General features: G+C 36.9%; 1 protein-coding gene across 2 annotated transcripts in view; it reads right to left on the bottom strand.

Moving 5' to 3' along the window:
* The window catches only part of LOC143039179 (uncharacterized), a 387022-nt gene that overhangs the window by 37082 nt on the left and 335010 nt on the right, over positions 1-14930 (bottom strand). For both annotated transcript variants that reach the window (XM_076209036.1, XM_076209037.1), the window contains one exon: positions 10942-11012. In XM_076209036.1, the coding sequence (XP_076065151.1) occupies positions 10942-11012 (71 nt within the window). The remainder of the gene's footprint in view (positions 1-10941; positions 11013-14930) is intronic.

Genomic DNA, 14930 nt, shown 5'->3' with positions numbered 1-14930 from the left:
ATTGCAAGGCAACACCCAGGCTCATGTAAGCTTGGACACTTGACCGATAGCGACCTGGATTTGTATGTTGAGTCATTACACTATGATGTTAGCTTAAGTACTATTTAATTCAACCTTTTATATTATGTAGACTCAGTACTTAGCTGTTACAAGTATTTCCAATACCATAATCCTTCCTGGAGCCTACTCGGTGTGTGGAGAAAACGGGCCGTTCCCTCGTCTCATAGCAACACACACACGAACGCACGCAAATGCCAGGTGCCTTTATCAGTTACCACCAGGCTATCACACATGTCATAAGATTTTTTGTCCTGAAAATTATCACCCATGGCTAGTTCATCAAAACGGTTTAGTTATACTATCGCATACAAGCTACAAGTTGTACAATATGCCAAAGAACACTGTAAAAGAGCAGCAGAAAGACACTGGACCACCGCCTACCGAAAAAATGATTCGGCAGTGGAGTTTTATATATCTACATCCATATTTTTTACATTTTTATCTTATTTTTATGAAAATAAAACCACCCTTGGACAATGAAAAATGTATAGTATATTTACAAATCACCAACCAGTATCATCACCATACAAACAAAATCGGACAAGTGATTTTGTAATGTAAACAATACGTCCAATACGTGTCGTCCTTGCTTCTTATGTTTTTGTGTTCAGTGGTTGGGTATATGGTAAATGTGTTCTTGTATGAGAATGGCTTCTCTTTTTTCTTGGAAATTTCTTTCAAATATTAGGGTGCATCTTCCACGATGCAGCGTCTTGCAAGCCGTAAAATACGGTATATATTCCTCATTCCCTTGATGCAGTTTCACTATTTCTTGCTTAGTTTTTATCATTTACATACCTATAGAATGATTTAGATCCTTACACATTTGTCTATTATGTCTTTTTTGTAGTTTTTTTTCTTCCCTGCATATTTTTACATATTCATTTCTTAGTTTGATATATATTTACCACTTACCTGGTTTTTTTCCATCTTTTCCAAGCTTTGTCTTTTCTATCTTTAGCCTCGCTACATTTTTTGTTGTACCAGCACTTAATGTACACCCTTTCGTGTTTCTGCTTTGGTACATATTTATTGTTTCCTTCTTTATCAATTTCTTTTAATATATTCCATTTCACTTCCATCTTTAATTCTTCATTAAAGAAATTTTCCCAATTCATTTTTTGATATAATTTTCAGTTTCTCAAAATCCGTTTTGTTGTACCTTAGACTTCCTTTTCTGTGTTTCTTATTCCTTCCCAAAGCAATTTCCTCTTTTAGTTCAAACTCGATTAGTATGAGGTCACTCTTCCCTATTGGTGTCTTGTATTCCATTTTATCCACAATTTCAGGCTCAGACATCAATATTAGGTCCAGTCTTGATGGTTCTTCATTGTTTCTGTATCTGGTATTTTTCTTTACCCATTGAGTCATTGTGTGCTCAATGGTCATATCTAGTAGTATATTTCTGTAAAGGTCCTCTCCACCTTTTATTGTCATCTCTCCTCAACATATTTCTTTAAAGTCACCCATAAGTACTATGTTTTTTTCAGTAATTCATTTAATGCGTGCTTTGTGCCTTCCAACATTTTGGAATGGTCACTCTCTGTCCAAGAATATGTTTATGCCGGCACATATATCACTACAAATTTTCTACTTTTCATGTCACTGATTTCAACTTTTATCATAATTCCAAGATATTATTTCCTTCTGCCTTTCTTAGTCAAAAACATGACTCCTTCACCCTGTTTCCCCTTTCTATTTTTAATCCAGTGTTTCTTGTCCCACAGTATTGGGTTGGTAGTGGACTTTTCAATTTCATCTCTTGCAATTCCATTATATCCAATATCTTTTCTGTCAGCCATTTAATCCATTTAGTCCTGAAATCATGCCATCTATGTTGGTATAGGTTATTTTTTTTTCCTTTCTCCTTAGCTTCTCATGTTTATATATATATATACACAATTTTCTCAGCCTAAGTCTAGTACTCAAAAAAAAAAAAAAAAAAATGTCTCTGTTCTCTTGTTTTTCATTATGTATTTAATGCCACAAACTCTATGCACTTTTTTTTATCCACTGTGTCTCTGCCCCAATTCTGTTTCTCCTTAATTACTTTACTGTTTTTTTTGTTTTTTTTTTTCTCATCCACTTGCTGCTGTACTGTTTCTTTAACCACCTCCATACAGTGACGCCTACGTAGGCGTCATGAGGAGCAAGTGGGTACGCGATGATGCCGACGTCGGCGTCTTGATTATATATATTGTAGTCGTACCTACGTAACCTCCATTCTCTCTAAACTGTCTTCATCATATTTTCTATGGTTATCAAAATTCATGGGTGAAAGAGAACAAACGATTGAGCACTGACTTTATTTTTTATAATGCAATTATTATGACACAACATCGCATGTTGGGCAGCTAATGCTGCCAGACGTGCGATGTGCCCCGGAGTGAAGTGGTTAATAGTTATTATCTGGTTTCTTGTTCCATTTTCCATTTTTTTTTTTTTTCTGTTTCTTCTATTGTTTCTCCAACTTTCTTGGTCATCACTCGTATTTGTTCTTTTACTTCGTTTTTTCAAAGCCTCATTTTTGTTTATATCTTCATTTTTCATTCTTTCATTCTCACTATTGACTATGTTTAATTCCTTTTTTTAGATCATTAAGCTCCCTGTTGGTTTTAGCATTTTGTCTTTTCAACTGGTTCACTTTATACATTGCCTTGTATTCAGCTTTCAGATCTATGATTTCATTGATCAATTCTGTAATCTCCTGATTTCTTAGGATATTTTTATACCTTGATTCTTTTTTCAATTCTAAACCTCTACCTAGTATTCTACTTTCTTTTACAAACCCTGAAAATGCAATGTTTTCATATCTTTGATTCAGTTTTGGCATTTCCATGTTGCAACTCTGTTTTGGGATGACACCTAACAGTGATTCAACCCTGCTTACATCCAGTCTTCTCTTCACTGGTTCACCATATTTTTGTCTTTCTTCACCATTCTCCATTTTGTGCATTGATCACTAAGTGAAATTACTCTATCATTTCAGTTACTTGATAAACAAAGCTCCCTATCCTGAAATTCAAAACTAGGCGTTTCCTCCAAACTTATTGAAAAAGCACTGCGCTCCAGAGCTTGTTCTAGACGTCTGTTCCAGCCTGTGGTTCATTCATGTGCATATAATTGTTGTTTTCTGCATAAGAAGAGATTTGTATATCTTGGGTATGGATATATTGTGCATGCATAGATTAAAGAGGCGGGGGGGGGGGGATAGAACTGAGCCCTGAGGTATTTATCATATTTTTGTCTTTCTTCTTCATTCTCCATTTGGGCATTGATCAGTGAAATTACTCTAGTTTGTCACTTGATAAACAAAGCTCCCTATCCTGAAATGCAAAATTAGGTGTTTCCTCCAAACTTCTTGAAAAAGTGCTGTGATTCAGAGCTTGTTCTAGATGTCCGTTCCAGCCTGTGGTTCATTCATGTGCATATAATTGTTATGTTGTCTACGTTAGAAGAGATTTGTATTTCTTGGGTATGGATATATTGCACATGCATAGATTAAAAAGGTGGTGGGGGGATAGAACTGAGCCCTGAGGTATTTACCCAATTGTAGTACACAGGAAAGGAACAATGCTCATTGGGTCCTGTCTCCTATTCTTTAATTTTCTAACAAGCCTAGACTCAAATTCATGTACAGTTCCAACTTAATCAATATATTTGGTATCTATCATATATAGATTTCAACTTGTGTAATTTTGAGCTTGGGTTATATCACACAAGCTATTTCACATATATCTATAAAGAAAACTATACTCAGAGTTTCTGGTGTGCAATGATTGGCCATTATACGAAACATAGGCACTTCTACCTCCCAAATTATTGGCAGCTGTCTATTAGTATTATTGTGCATGTATGTGTTATGTATTTTGTTTGTGAAATTGTGATGGGGGATGGCATTCAAAAGCTTTACTAATGTTTAGTGTTATGAGAAATGTTCTGTGTGGGGTAGCCTATATGAATTGCCATTGAAAAATCTTTGTGTGAGATATATCAGAGTGTTTGTGGAGTGTAGTGGTGTAAAACTATGTAGTGATTTGGCAAGGGGGGATATATGGTGTGACGAGTTGTAGTATGAGGCTATCTGTGATGTTGGAGGGAGTGCAGAGAAGTGTGATGCTGGAACTTTTGGGTTTTTGTTAGGTTTGGGGATTGTGATGATTTTACCATACTTCCAGATGTTAGTAATGGTGTTGTGTGGATAGCTGTAGTTTGAAATGTTTGTGAGTGCATGTATGCCATGTGGTCCTGTGCATTGTAGGTGAATGTTACTTATGTTGTCAGGACCACAAGTGGATGAGTGCTTGAGGTTATTTACCTAGTTGTATTTTACAGGAAGGGGAGCTATGCTCATGGTGTCCCGCCTTTGTATCTTGCAGTGTCTAGTTTGCTCTTAAATTTATGCATGATATACTTTGTCTTTCTGTGAAAGGTGTGTAGTCTAGGTCTATGTAGAAGTCTTTCTTACATTGAATGATGTGTTGGTCATCAGGGTGAGGGAGGAGATGACTTGTCTGTGGAAAATTATTTTTGAGAGTGCTTGTTGTCTGAGTGTAGGGTGACTGTTGTGGTGACTGCTATATGAGAGCATATTGTATTACTGTTGTTGTTGTTGTCGTTCCCTAGACTGTCTGTCTGAGCAGTACCGTCTCCCCAAGGAATGCCACAGCCGAAACTGGGTTTTCCCACAAATCCATTATAGAGTGTATGTTGTGTTGTTTATTACTGTTGGATAGTGTAATGGTGTTGAGTGTCTTGTATATTTTTTATTGTTGTTTTGTGATTGTATTGACAAAGGTTTGCCTTTTTTCTATTATGTGTGTGTTAAGTGTTTATTTGGTCTCTTATGTTCTGAGGTATAGGTATAGGGGTGGCATGTATAAATATGTCGTAGTGTTTGATGAGGCCTTTTATTGCTGGTGTGAAATTTGGGTTTTGTGATTTTTGTTGCCTCTGGTAATATATTTCGTGTCTGCATTTTGTATGGTTGTGTTAAAGGTGTGCACAGCAGTGTCTATGTTTGTGATTGGTGCACTGTGTTAGTGTTAGTTTTCCTTTTTTTTTGTGTGTGTATTTGCCTAGTTGTATTATACAGGAAGGGAAGCTATGCTTGGGGCCTTTCTCTGTATCGTGCAACATCTAGTTTGTTCTTAAATTCATGTATGGTGTTTGCACACACTATTGTTTCATCCAATTTGTTCCAGACATCCACCACTCTATGTGGTAAGCTGTTTTGTTTTTTTCAGATCTCTTCAATAACTCCTTTTTCAGTTTCTTTTCATGTCCCCTTGTTTTTCTTCTGTCCCAATTTAGTAAGTCTTCTCTATTAAGGACTTCCATGCCTTTCATAATTCTGTAAATGGCCAACAGATCACCTCTTTCTCTTTTTTGTTCCAGGGTTGCTAGCTCCAGCTTAGACGATCTTTGCTCATATGTCAGATTTGAAAGTGTTGGTTCCAACTTTGTCATTGCTCTTTGGATTTTTTCTATTTTCTTTATATTCTTTTTTGCACTTCGTGTCCATAGTGTTGCTGCGTACTCCAATCTTGGTCTTATCATTGTGACTAGTATTTTTTTTACCATTACCTCATCCAAGTAATTAAAACCCACATTTATTGATCTTAATAAATTGTAGGTTTCTCCAACTATTTTATTTATCTGTTTGGTGACATGTCCTTGGTGATGATTACTCCTAGGTCGATCCTTTTCAGAACCAACTTTCTTTACTTCCTTTGCACCAATTTTATATTGTCATGATGTCGTTTTTTAATTTTCCAAATTTCATTATACTACATTTCTTAATTTTGAAGTCCATTTCCCACTTCTTACTCCCTTCCCAAACCTTGTTTAGACCTCTCTGTAGTGATTCACAATCTTCTTCTGTACCTACTTTATTTAGTGGTTTTGCATAATCTGCAAAGAAGTTCATGTAACATTCTACACCTTCATGTCATTTACATATAAGACATTATCAGAGCCAGTACTGAATCCTGTGGGACTCCGCTTATCATTTCTTCCTAAGTAGAGTTTTTATCTTTGAGCACCACTCTAAATTTTTCTTCCATGCAAGAAATCTTCCATCCATTTCAATAATTTTACTTGTATACCTCCTCCTGTTTTCTTAATTTTTTATGTGGTACTTTATCAAATGCCTTTTGTAAGTCCAGGAAAGCACAATCTGGCCATCCATCCCTTTCTTGCATTATATCTATTAACCTTGAATAGAAACAAATCAAATTTGTGGCACAAAATCTTCCCTGTCTAAATCCGAATTGTCTCAGATTTAGTATATTGTTCTCCAGATGCTTAGTCCATCTACTCTTGATAATTTTCTCACAAATTTTGGCTATTGTACTTGTAAGGGAGACTAGTCTATAGTTTGTTGGGTCTTCCTTGTGCCCCCCCTGTATATACTGACACAATATTGGCCTTTTCCCAGTCTTCTGGTATCAGTCCTTCTTTGAGTGAGCAATCTGTTATCTTATATATTTTGTCCATTAGTTCATCTATACATTCTTTTAGTATCCAGTTTGGAATTCCATCTAGGTCATGTGATTTTTTGACAATGTTCATTTTTTATTTTTTATTATTATTATTATTTTTTTCATTCTTTCCAAGCTTCATCTCTTTTATCTTTTGCCGTCGGTAGTAGAAGACATATTTGAAAAAGTATGTAACTTGGCAAGGAGTGAAAAGTACAATAAGATATGGACAAAAAGAGAAATGAGGAATTAAATAAAGAAAAGACACCAAGAGATGAAGCAAAGGAAAAAATGCGAAGAGAACAGAGACCAAAAACAAGGAATTCTATTGGAGAGTAATCAACATGAGACTGAGGAAATGGTATATCAGAATGGGCAAACCAAAGACAGAAAAAAACGGAGAAAGAAAAAAATTGAAAGTGGCCTATACCAACATCAACGGATTAATTTCAGGACTGAACGAACTTGATGATTACCTGCTAGAAGAAAAACCAGACATAATGGGAATTGTGGAGACTAAACCTAAGGGTGAAATACCATCCATCGATGTTGAACATGGACTATACAATTACTGGATTAAAAAACAGAGACAAGAAACAGGGAGGAGGAATCATGTTCTTGGCCAAGAAAAACTTGAATGTGACATAAATTGTGGAGGGCAAAGGTAAGAAAGAAATGATCATGATAAAAGTCAAAGACAAGAACATGAAAAGTAGAAAGTTTGTGGTGATTTATGTGCCCCCAATAATGAATGGAAAGAGAATGAGCATACGAAAATGCTAGAAGATACAAGGCATTCATTAAATGAGATACTAAAGGGCAGGGGTAATCTGGTAATTATGGGGGACTTCAATTGCAAAGAAATTTGTTGGGACATGACAGTGAGAGGAGAAGGCTTGTGGGGTAATGTACTACTGGACATAACCATGGAATATACAATGACTCAGTGGGTCAGTGAAAATACCAGATACATAAATAATGATGAGCCGTCGAGACTAGATTTAATATTTACAACAGAACAAGAAATTGTGGATAAAATCCAATACAAGACACCAATTGGAAAGAGTGACCATATACACATTGAGACTGAACTAAAAGAAGAAATATACATGGAGAGAAATGAAAAGTATAGGAAAGGAAGATTGATGCACAACAAAACGGACTTTGCAAAACTAAACAAATTCTTCCAGAATGCAAATTAGGAAATTTTTTACATGGAAGAGACAAAAGCGGAAGAGAAATGTGATATCTTGCTGGATAATTACAACGAAGGGGTGAATAGGCACATACCAAGACAGAAACTAGAGAGGGTGTACATTAAATGCTGGTTCAACAAAAGATGCAGTGAGGCAAAAGATAGAATGGACAGAGTTTGGAAAAGATGGAGAAAAGATAAAAAAACCTGGAAAATGGCAAGTTTATACAGTATAAACTATAGAAATGAGTATGTTAAAGTGAGAAGAGAAGAAAAAAGGAACCATCAAAAGGCCATCATAGATAAATGCAAAGAGCAACCCAAGCTATTCTATTGATATGTGAATGGTAAACTTAAAAACAAACAGGAAATGGTGAAACTACGCCAAGGTAATATAGAATACACAGAAGAATTAGAAATGGCCGAAGTCATGAATAATCACTTCAAATCTGTTTTCACTAGAGAGAAAGCACAATATTGGGATGAAGGAAATGAAAGGCACTCTCCCCCTATGAGAGAGATAAAAATAACACAAAAAGAAATAATGGAACATCTATCAAACCTTGAATCAGATATGCGTCATCACCCTCCTCACATTCACTTTTTGTCACTCCACCTTTCCCCATTTCTTGTTTACTCTTTTATTTTTGCCACCCTCACTTTTGCCCTCTTCTTTCTTTGCCATCTTCCCATCTATATTGCATGCAATGAGAAACAGCAAAACAGGAAAACAAACAGAAAGAAGGGTGGGAAAGCATGAAAGATGGGTAGGAAAGACAGGAAGGAGGACAAGTGGGAAAAAAATACATGAGAGTTGAAAGACAAGAAAGCTTTCAGCTTTCATTAGGTTTTCAACTATTCGCATTGGGCAGCTGGCATAGCTCAAGGGTAGAGTGCTCAACTTGGCTTGGGAAGACCTAGGTCAAACCTGAGTTTACCTAGTTGTATTTACCTAGTTGTATTATACAGGAAGGGAGCTATGCTCGTGGTGACCCGTCTTTGTATCTTTAGGCATCAAGTTTTTTCTTAGAATCTTGAATTGTGTTTGCATACACTGTTTCTTTATCTAGATTATTCCAGATATCCAGCACTCTGCATGGGAAGCTTTTCTTTTTCAGATCTCTTCTATAGTTATCCTTTTTGAGTTTCTTTTCGTGTCCTCTTGTTTTTCCATTGTCACTTTTTAGTAAATCCTTTCTATCAAGGATTTCCATTCCTTTCGTGATTCTATAGTCAGTAGATCACCTCTTTCTTTTCTCTGCTCTAGTGTTGGTAGTTCCAATTTGGATAATCTTTGTTTATATGTTAATTTGGAAAGAGCTGGTGCCAACTTTGCCATTGCTCTCTGTATTCTTTCTAATTTCTTTATATTCATTTTAGTACTGGGTGTCCATAGTGTCGCTGCGTATTCCAGTTTTGGTCTTATTAATGAGGTTAGGGATGTGGGTAGGTGGGCAGATCCCGTATTATGAGGGCTGTAGAGTATAGAAATCTCCCACCAGCTACAATGGTTGCCTTTTGTTATCACAGTGAAGGAGTAAAAAACAATAGCTCACCGAACTACAATTTGAGAGAGAGACACTCTTTTGGAAAAGGAAAGAGTGAGACCACACACACATAGGTACTTTCTCCATTGTAAAGGAAGAGGGAGAGGCACTTTCTCTTTTTCCTTTAGCTCATTCTCTTTCACCAATTGTGGATGACAAACCACAAAAAATGCAATCAAGCCTGTTCACAGAGTGTCCATATGATCAATTATATATTTCTATGTGAAAAAATAAAAAGTGAAATACAAAGTAATACACATACATCCATGATCTGTTATCACTTACTGCCCAGTATATGATAATCCAAAACTCGTGCCTTGGCACTAGCTGCCAAATGTACGACAACCCAACACTTGCAATTCATGATACCCTTCGTAGGTGTCATCATATGTCAAGGGGTTAAACTGAACCTAATATAGAGGTATGTAATAAACAATGAGAACACACAGATCACCTCAAATAAACATCTAATAAGCACTATGAGTTGTATTTCTCTTATAAAGAAGGCATATGTGTTACAATAATTCATTTCTCTTACTGAATTACCTTTGAAGTAGGAAGATAATATAGTGCTTTTAGGACATGAGCTTAATTCAATTAAGCATTTGGTTTTCTAATATTTTCTTTATGATAAGTCATATTTTCCTTTTTTCCTTACTTTGGTATATCACTCTCTACATTTTGGAGCTTTTACTGTATTTTACCTCCATTACCAAGGAAGAGAGATTTATCTATATATACCATGGGTTTTTTCACCCTTACAAGGGAGATATCCATTTCACTCCCACCCACCACCCTTTCACTCTCATCTTAGCTATTGTGGATGATGGGTCATCCCTGGCTCCTGCCTATTACCTTGGGTCAGAAGCAATGCAGCATGACACATTACCTCTACAGCAAGGCTGCTTCACTTAATCAGCAACCTCCCCACCTCTCTGTCCCTTCATGTGGAAAATAGAGAAGATGGGGCAAAACCCCTTCAAGCTGCATCAAAACATCATTCACACACAACCCTTTCATATGCCGGTCCTTCCCTTTCTTGTATCACAGTATCATCTATACACAGCCATTCTCCACTCATCCCTATTTCCTGCCTCTCCCTTTCTTGATCAATAGACATTCCCTTGTAGGGAAGAGGCCAAACGCAGAGTATGGGAGTCCAATATATTTTATGTTTCGCCCTGCTGGGCGAAACGTAAAATATATTGGACTCCCATACTCTGCGTTTGGCCTCTTCCCTACAGAGCTGTTGCAGTCATTGCTGCTTTTACTCAGACATTCCCTTCTTGATCAAAGACCCTTTCACCCCATCCATCCATCTCATCCTCTGTTGTCCCTTCAAGTTCACTCCATCCACCTCTGCCTTCAACACCATCCCAATACTCTTTCATCAGCCCTATCATCTCCTTTTCCATCCTTGCTCTCATCTCTTCATTTCTAACTCTATCCTACCTTATAATACCAACCACACTTCTCAGACATTTAATCTCAAACAATTTAATTTTCTCTCTTCACTTAAATTCGAAGCTTCTGCCCCATACAGTACATATCACTACAATCACCCCTTCATATAATCTATTCTTTGCATCCCATTCCTCATGAGATAAATGATAGGAACTTTCATGATGTAAAATATGTAAAAACAGCTGTAAAGCACCTGATAAGAAGTGGTCCAAAGGCCTTCAGAGCTTGTTTCTCAGTCCAACCCCATAAACAGTTGCTCAAACACTGAAAAGAATTAACTCATTTGAAAGAAGTTCAAAGTAATGGGAACCTAAAAAACATACACAAATAATAATCTCACTCATATAATTAAAAACAGTTCTTAACACAAAATTGAGCCAGGGGATTCATTGTGGAACAGACTCATGTCCAAAAAGGGACTATGTTGTTGCAGGTTTTTGAACCTTCAGAGTGACTGATAGCCTTATTTACCTGAGGTAAGGCTGTCACCCACTAGACCCAAACTATCTGTGTGACACCATAAGTACCTGTGACTGTATAGCACTATACATATACAATTACAAAACCACAACACAATCACTTGTCACCATTCGAAGACAAACACAAGAAGTAATAATCTTAAGAGGTATTCACTAGCTGATGTCTCAGCAGAAGATGAGTTCTCAAGCTGAGATCATTGAGCAGACATATATATACCAAAGGCTATTTTCACACTTATAAGGGAGGTAGCCAAAAAACAAGGGCATAAAAACCATTCCCACCCATTCCATCCCTATCACACTCCACTCCCCTCCACCCTCTTCCCTTCCTCTTCTCTTGGCACCTCCTGGATGACAGGTCATCCCTGCATCTTGGCCACTGCCCTGGGTCAGAAGCAGTGTCATAAGACACAGCATATCCACAGCAAGGCCGCTTCATTAAATCAACAACCCCCCTCTCCATCCCCTCATGCAGAAAAGGAGAAGATAGAGAGAAATCCCTTCAGGCTGTGTCAAATTTTTCTCACACATACTCCCTCACCCCCATCCCCCACCCATTCCACCTCATGCATCACAACATCATCCATATACAGCCATTCTCCATTCCCCCCTGTCTTGTGTCCTCTACTGTCCTTCCTCAACAGACATTCCCATCTTTCCCAAGGCCCCTTTTACCCCATCCATCCATCTCACCCTAGATTGCCTCATGTTCACTCCTTCCACATCTCTTTTAGTAGTCTTTCTTCACTCATTCTTACCATGTGTCCAAACCATCCCAATACTCTTTCATCAACCCTATCATCCCAACTCCCTTTCCACCCCTGTTCTCCTCCTCACCTCCTCATTTCTCACTCTAGCCTAGTAACCCCTATCATACTTCTCAGGCATTTCATCTCAAACACAGTTAAGAATACACAGAGGAAATAGAAATGGCAATTATGAACAAGCATTTTAAATCAGTGTTTACAAGGGAGAACATACAACTGAGAGATGATGAGTGGGAGAGGAAAGTTCCCCCCCTATGAAAGAAATTAAAGTACTAAGGAATGAAATAATGAATCACTTGAGTAATCTCAATGTCAGAAAATCGCATGGTCCAGATGAAATGGCAAACTGGATTTTGAGAGAATGCAGGGACAAACTAACAGACAAAATACATAGTCTAATAAGCAGTTCATTGAAGGGAAGAAAAGTTCCAGAAGATTGGAAAAGAGCAAATATAGTACCAAGATATAAGGGGGGAAAGAAAAAAGATCCTACAAACTATAGACCGGTCTCTCTTACAAGTACAATAGCTAAAATTTGTCAAAGAATTATCAAAATTAGATGGATAAAGTATTTGGAAAAAAAAAACAATGTACTAAATCCAAGGCAGTTTGGATTTAGACAAGGAAGATCATGAGTCACAAACCTGATGTGCTTCTATTCAAGACTAATAGATATAACACAGGAAAGAGATGGATAGGCTGATTGTGCATTTCTAGACCTGAAAAAAAGCTTTTGATAAAGTGCCACATAAGACATTGCTAAAGAAATTAGAAACTGCAGGAGGAATACTGGGCAAACTATTTAAGTGGATGGAAGACTTCTTGCATGAAAGGAAAATAAGAGTGGTAATAAGAGACAAACATTCCAATTGGGATGAGGTGATTAGTGGAGTTCCACAAGGAACAGTTATGGCCCCAATAATGTTTGCTATATATATTAATGATATGGATGAAGGAATTGAAAGTTATATGAGCTTCTTCGCAGACGATGTAAAAATGTTGAAAAAAATGAGCACAGAAGAAGATTGTGAGTTGCTGCAAAGTGATCTCAATAAAGTATGGGAATGGAGTAGGGAGTGGGAGATAGAATTCAACATTAAGTGTAGTACAATGGAATTCAGAAGAAGCAAAAAAAGAATAGTGGGATCATATACATTGGGAGAGGAAGAAATTAAAAAAGTGGAAAAAGAGAAGGGCCTGGGAGTCATTGTTATGAATAATATGTCCGCTGAGAAACATATAAACAAAATTTTTGGAGAAACTAATAATTTAATACGATCAAAGTGGCATTTACATACTTGGACCAAGAAATGGTGAAGAAAATACTAGTCACTTTGATAAGACTAAAATTGGAGTATGCAGCGATGACGTGGTCACCAAGTAAAAAGGTATAACAAAACTTCAAAGAATACAAAGACCAATTATGAAATTGGCACCAACACACTCAGAATTATCATATGAGGAGAGGCTGGTAAAACTTGAGCTACAGACATTGGAGCAAAGAAGAGAGGAGACTTGATAACTATTTATAGAATCACGAAAGGCATGGAAATTATTGATAGAGAGGACCTAATAAAATGGGATGGTAGAGATACAAGAGGACATGGAAAGAAAACCAAGAAAGACAATTATAGAAGAGACCTGAAAAAGAACTGCTTTCCCTACAGGATAATAGACATTTGGAACAAGTTAGATGAAAATGTGGTGTGTGCAAGAACAATACACGAATTTAAAAACTGGCTAAATAAAACAGAGATATGAAGACAGGACACCACAAGCATAGCTCCCCTTCCCATAAAATACAACTAGGTACATACACATCACACACACACACTTTCGTCGGATTCACGGCGTGGATTGGAACCCTGGGAAAAAAAAACCGCATTATTCGTGGATCTCAACTACGAGGAAGTACCTTATTGTATTTGTAGGGAAGGGGAAATCTCGTGTAGTAAAAAGGAAATGAAAGGGGAAAAGGGGAGGGATTACGGAGGGAAATGGAAGAAAATGAGAAGGGAGACGAACGGGCTCCCCCTGACAGCAGAAAAAATGTAAACAAAAGATCAGCTGACGACACTGGGGAAATCGAAAATATCAGTAAAAGCATTAAGATTAGAAATATAGATAAGAGCAGCCCAATGGAAGGTGAAGAAAATAATTTCCAGGAATTGAATAAGGGGAGGTAGGATACCAACCCTCCCCCGATTGGCAAGACTAGAGGAAAAACTTGAACAAATGACCGAACATTGGGAGAAGAGGTTCGGTAACATAGCAAAGATTGCGCAAAGAGTTGAAAAACTGGAAGAACTTGAGAAGGTGAACAAAAACTTAACTAAAGAAATAGAAGATTTAAAAAGGCAGTTAAAAGAAGTAAAAGAGGAGAATGAGGAATTAAAGAGGAATAATAAAGACAATAAAGAGGCCATAGCAAAGGAAACACAGGGTTGGAAAAAGATCCAAGAAAACAGTAGAGTTGCATTTACTGACATAATTAAACAGCAAATGAAAGAACAAACTGAAGACTCAGTTATTAAAGTGATGAGACAGAAGGAGAATATAGTAAGGGACTTAGCAGATAAAAAGAAATGTATAATTATATTAGGAATGGAAGAGAAATATAACCCAAACAGAACCACAAGAATGAATGAGGAAAAAGAAAAAGTAAGCAGTTTACTAGAATTAGTTCAGGAAGATGAACCTGAAATCATGAAACAAATTGAAGAGATGTTTAGACTCGGAAAGTATAGTACAGATAAATCCAGACCAATTAAGATTAAATTCAGGTCACAAACGACAGCAGAGAATATCTTAGCAAAAACAGGGAAACTAGCAACAAGTGAACAATATAAAAAGGTATGGATAAAAAGAGAAATTAATAAAGAGGAAAGAGAGGAGGAAAAAAAGAAAAGACATGAAGCTAAGGAAAAAAACGAGAA

This window comes from Oratosquilla oratoria, chromosome 26, assembly GCF_046742065.1.
Source record: "Oratosquilla oratoria isolate Oo_2021 chromosome 26, ASM4674206v1, whole genome shotgun sequence".
Taxonomy (NCBI): domain Eukaryota; kingdom Metazoa; phylum Arthropoda; class Malacostraca; order Stomatopoda; family Squillidae; genus Oratosquilla; species Oratosquilla oratoria.
This window is presented reverse-complemented; position numbering and strand designations above follow the sequence as displayed.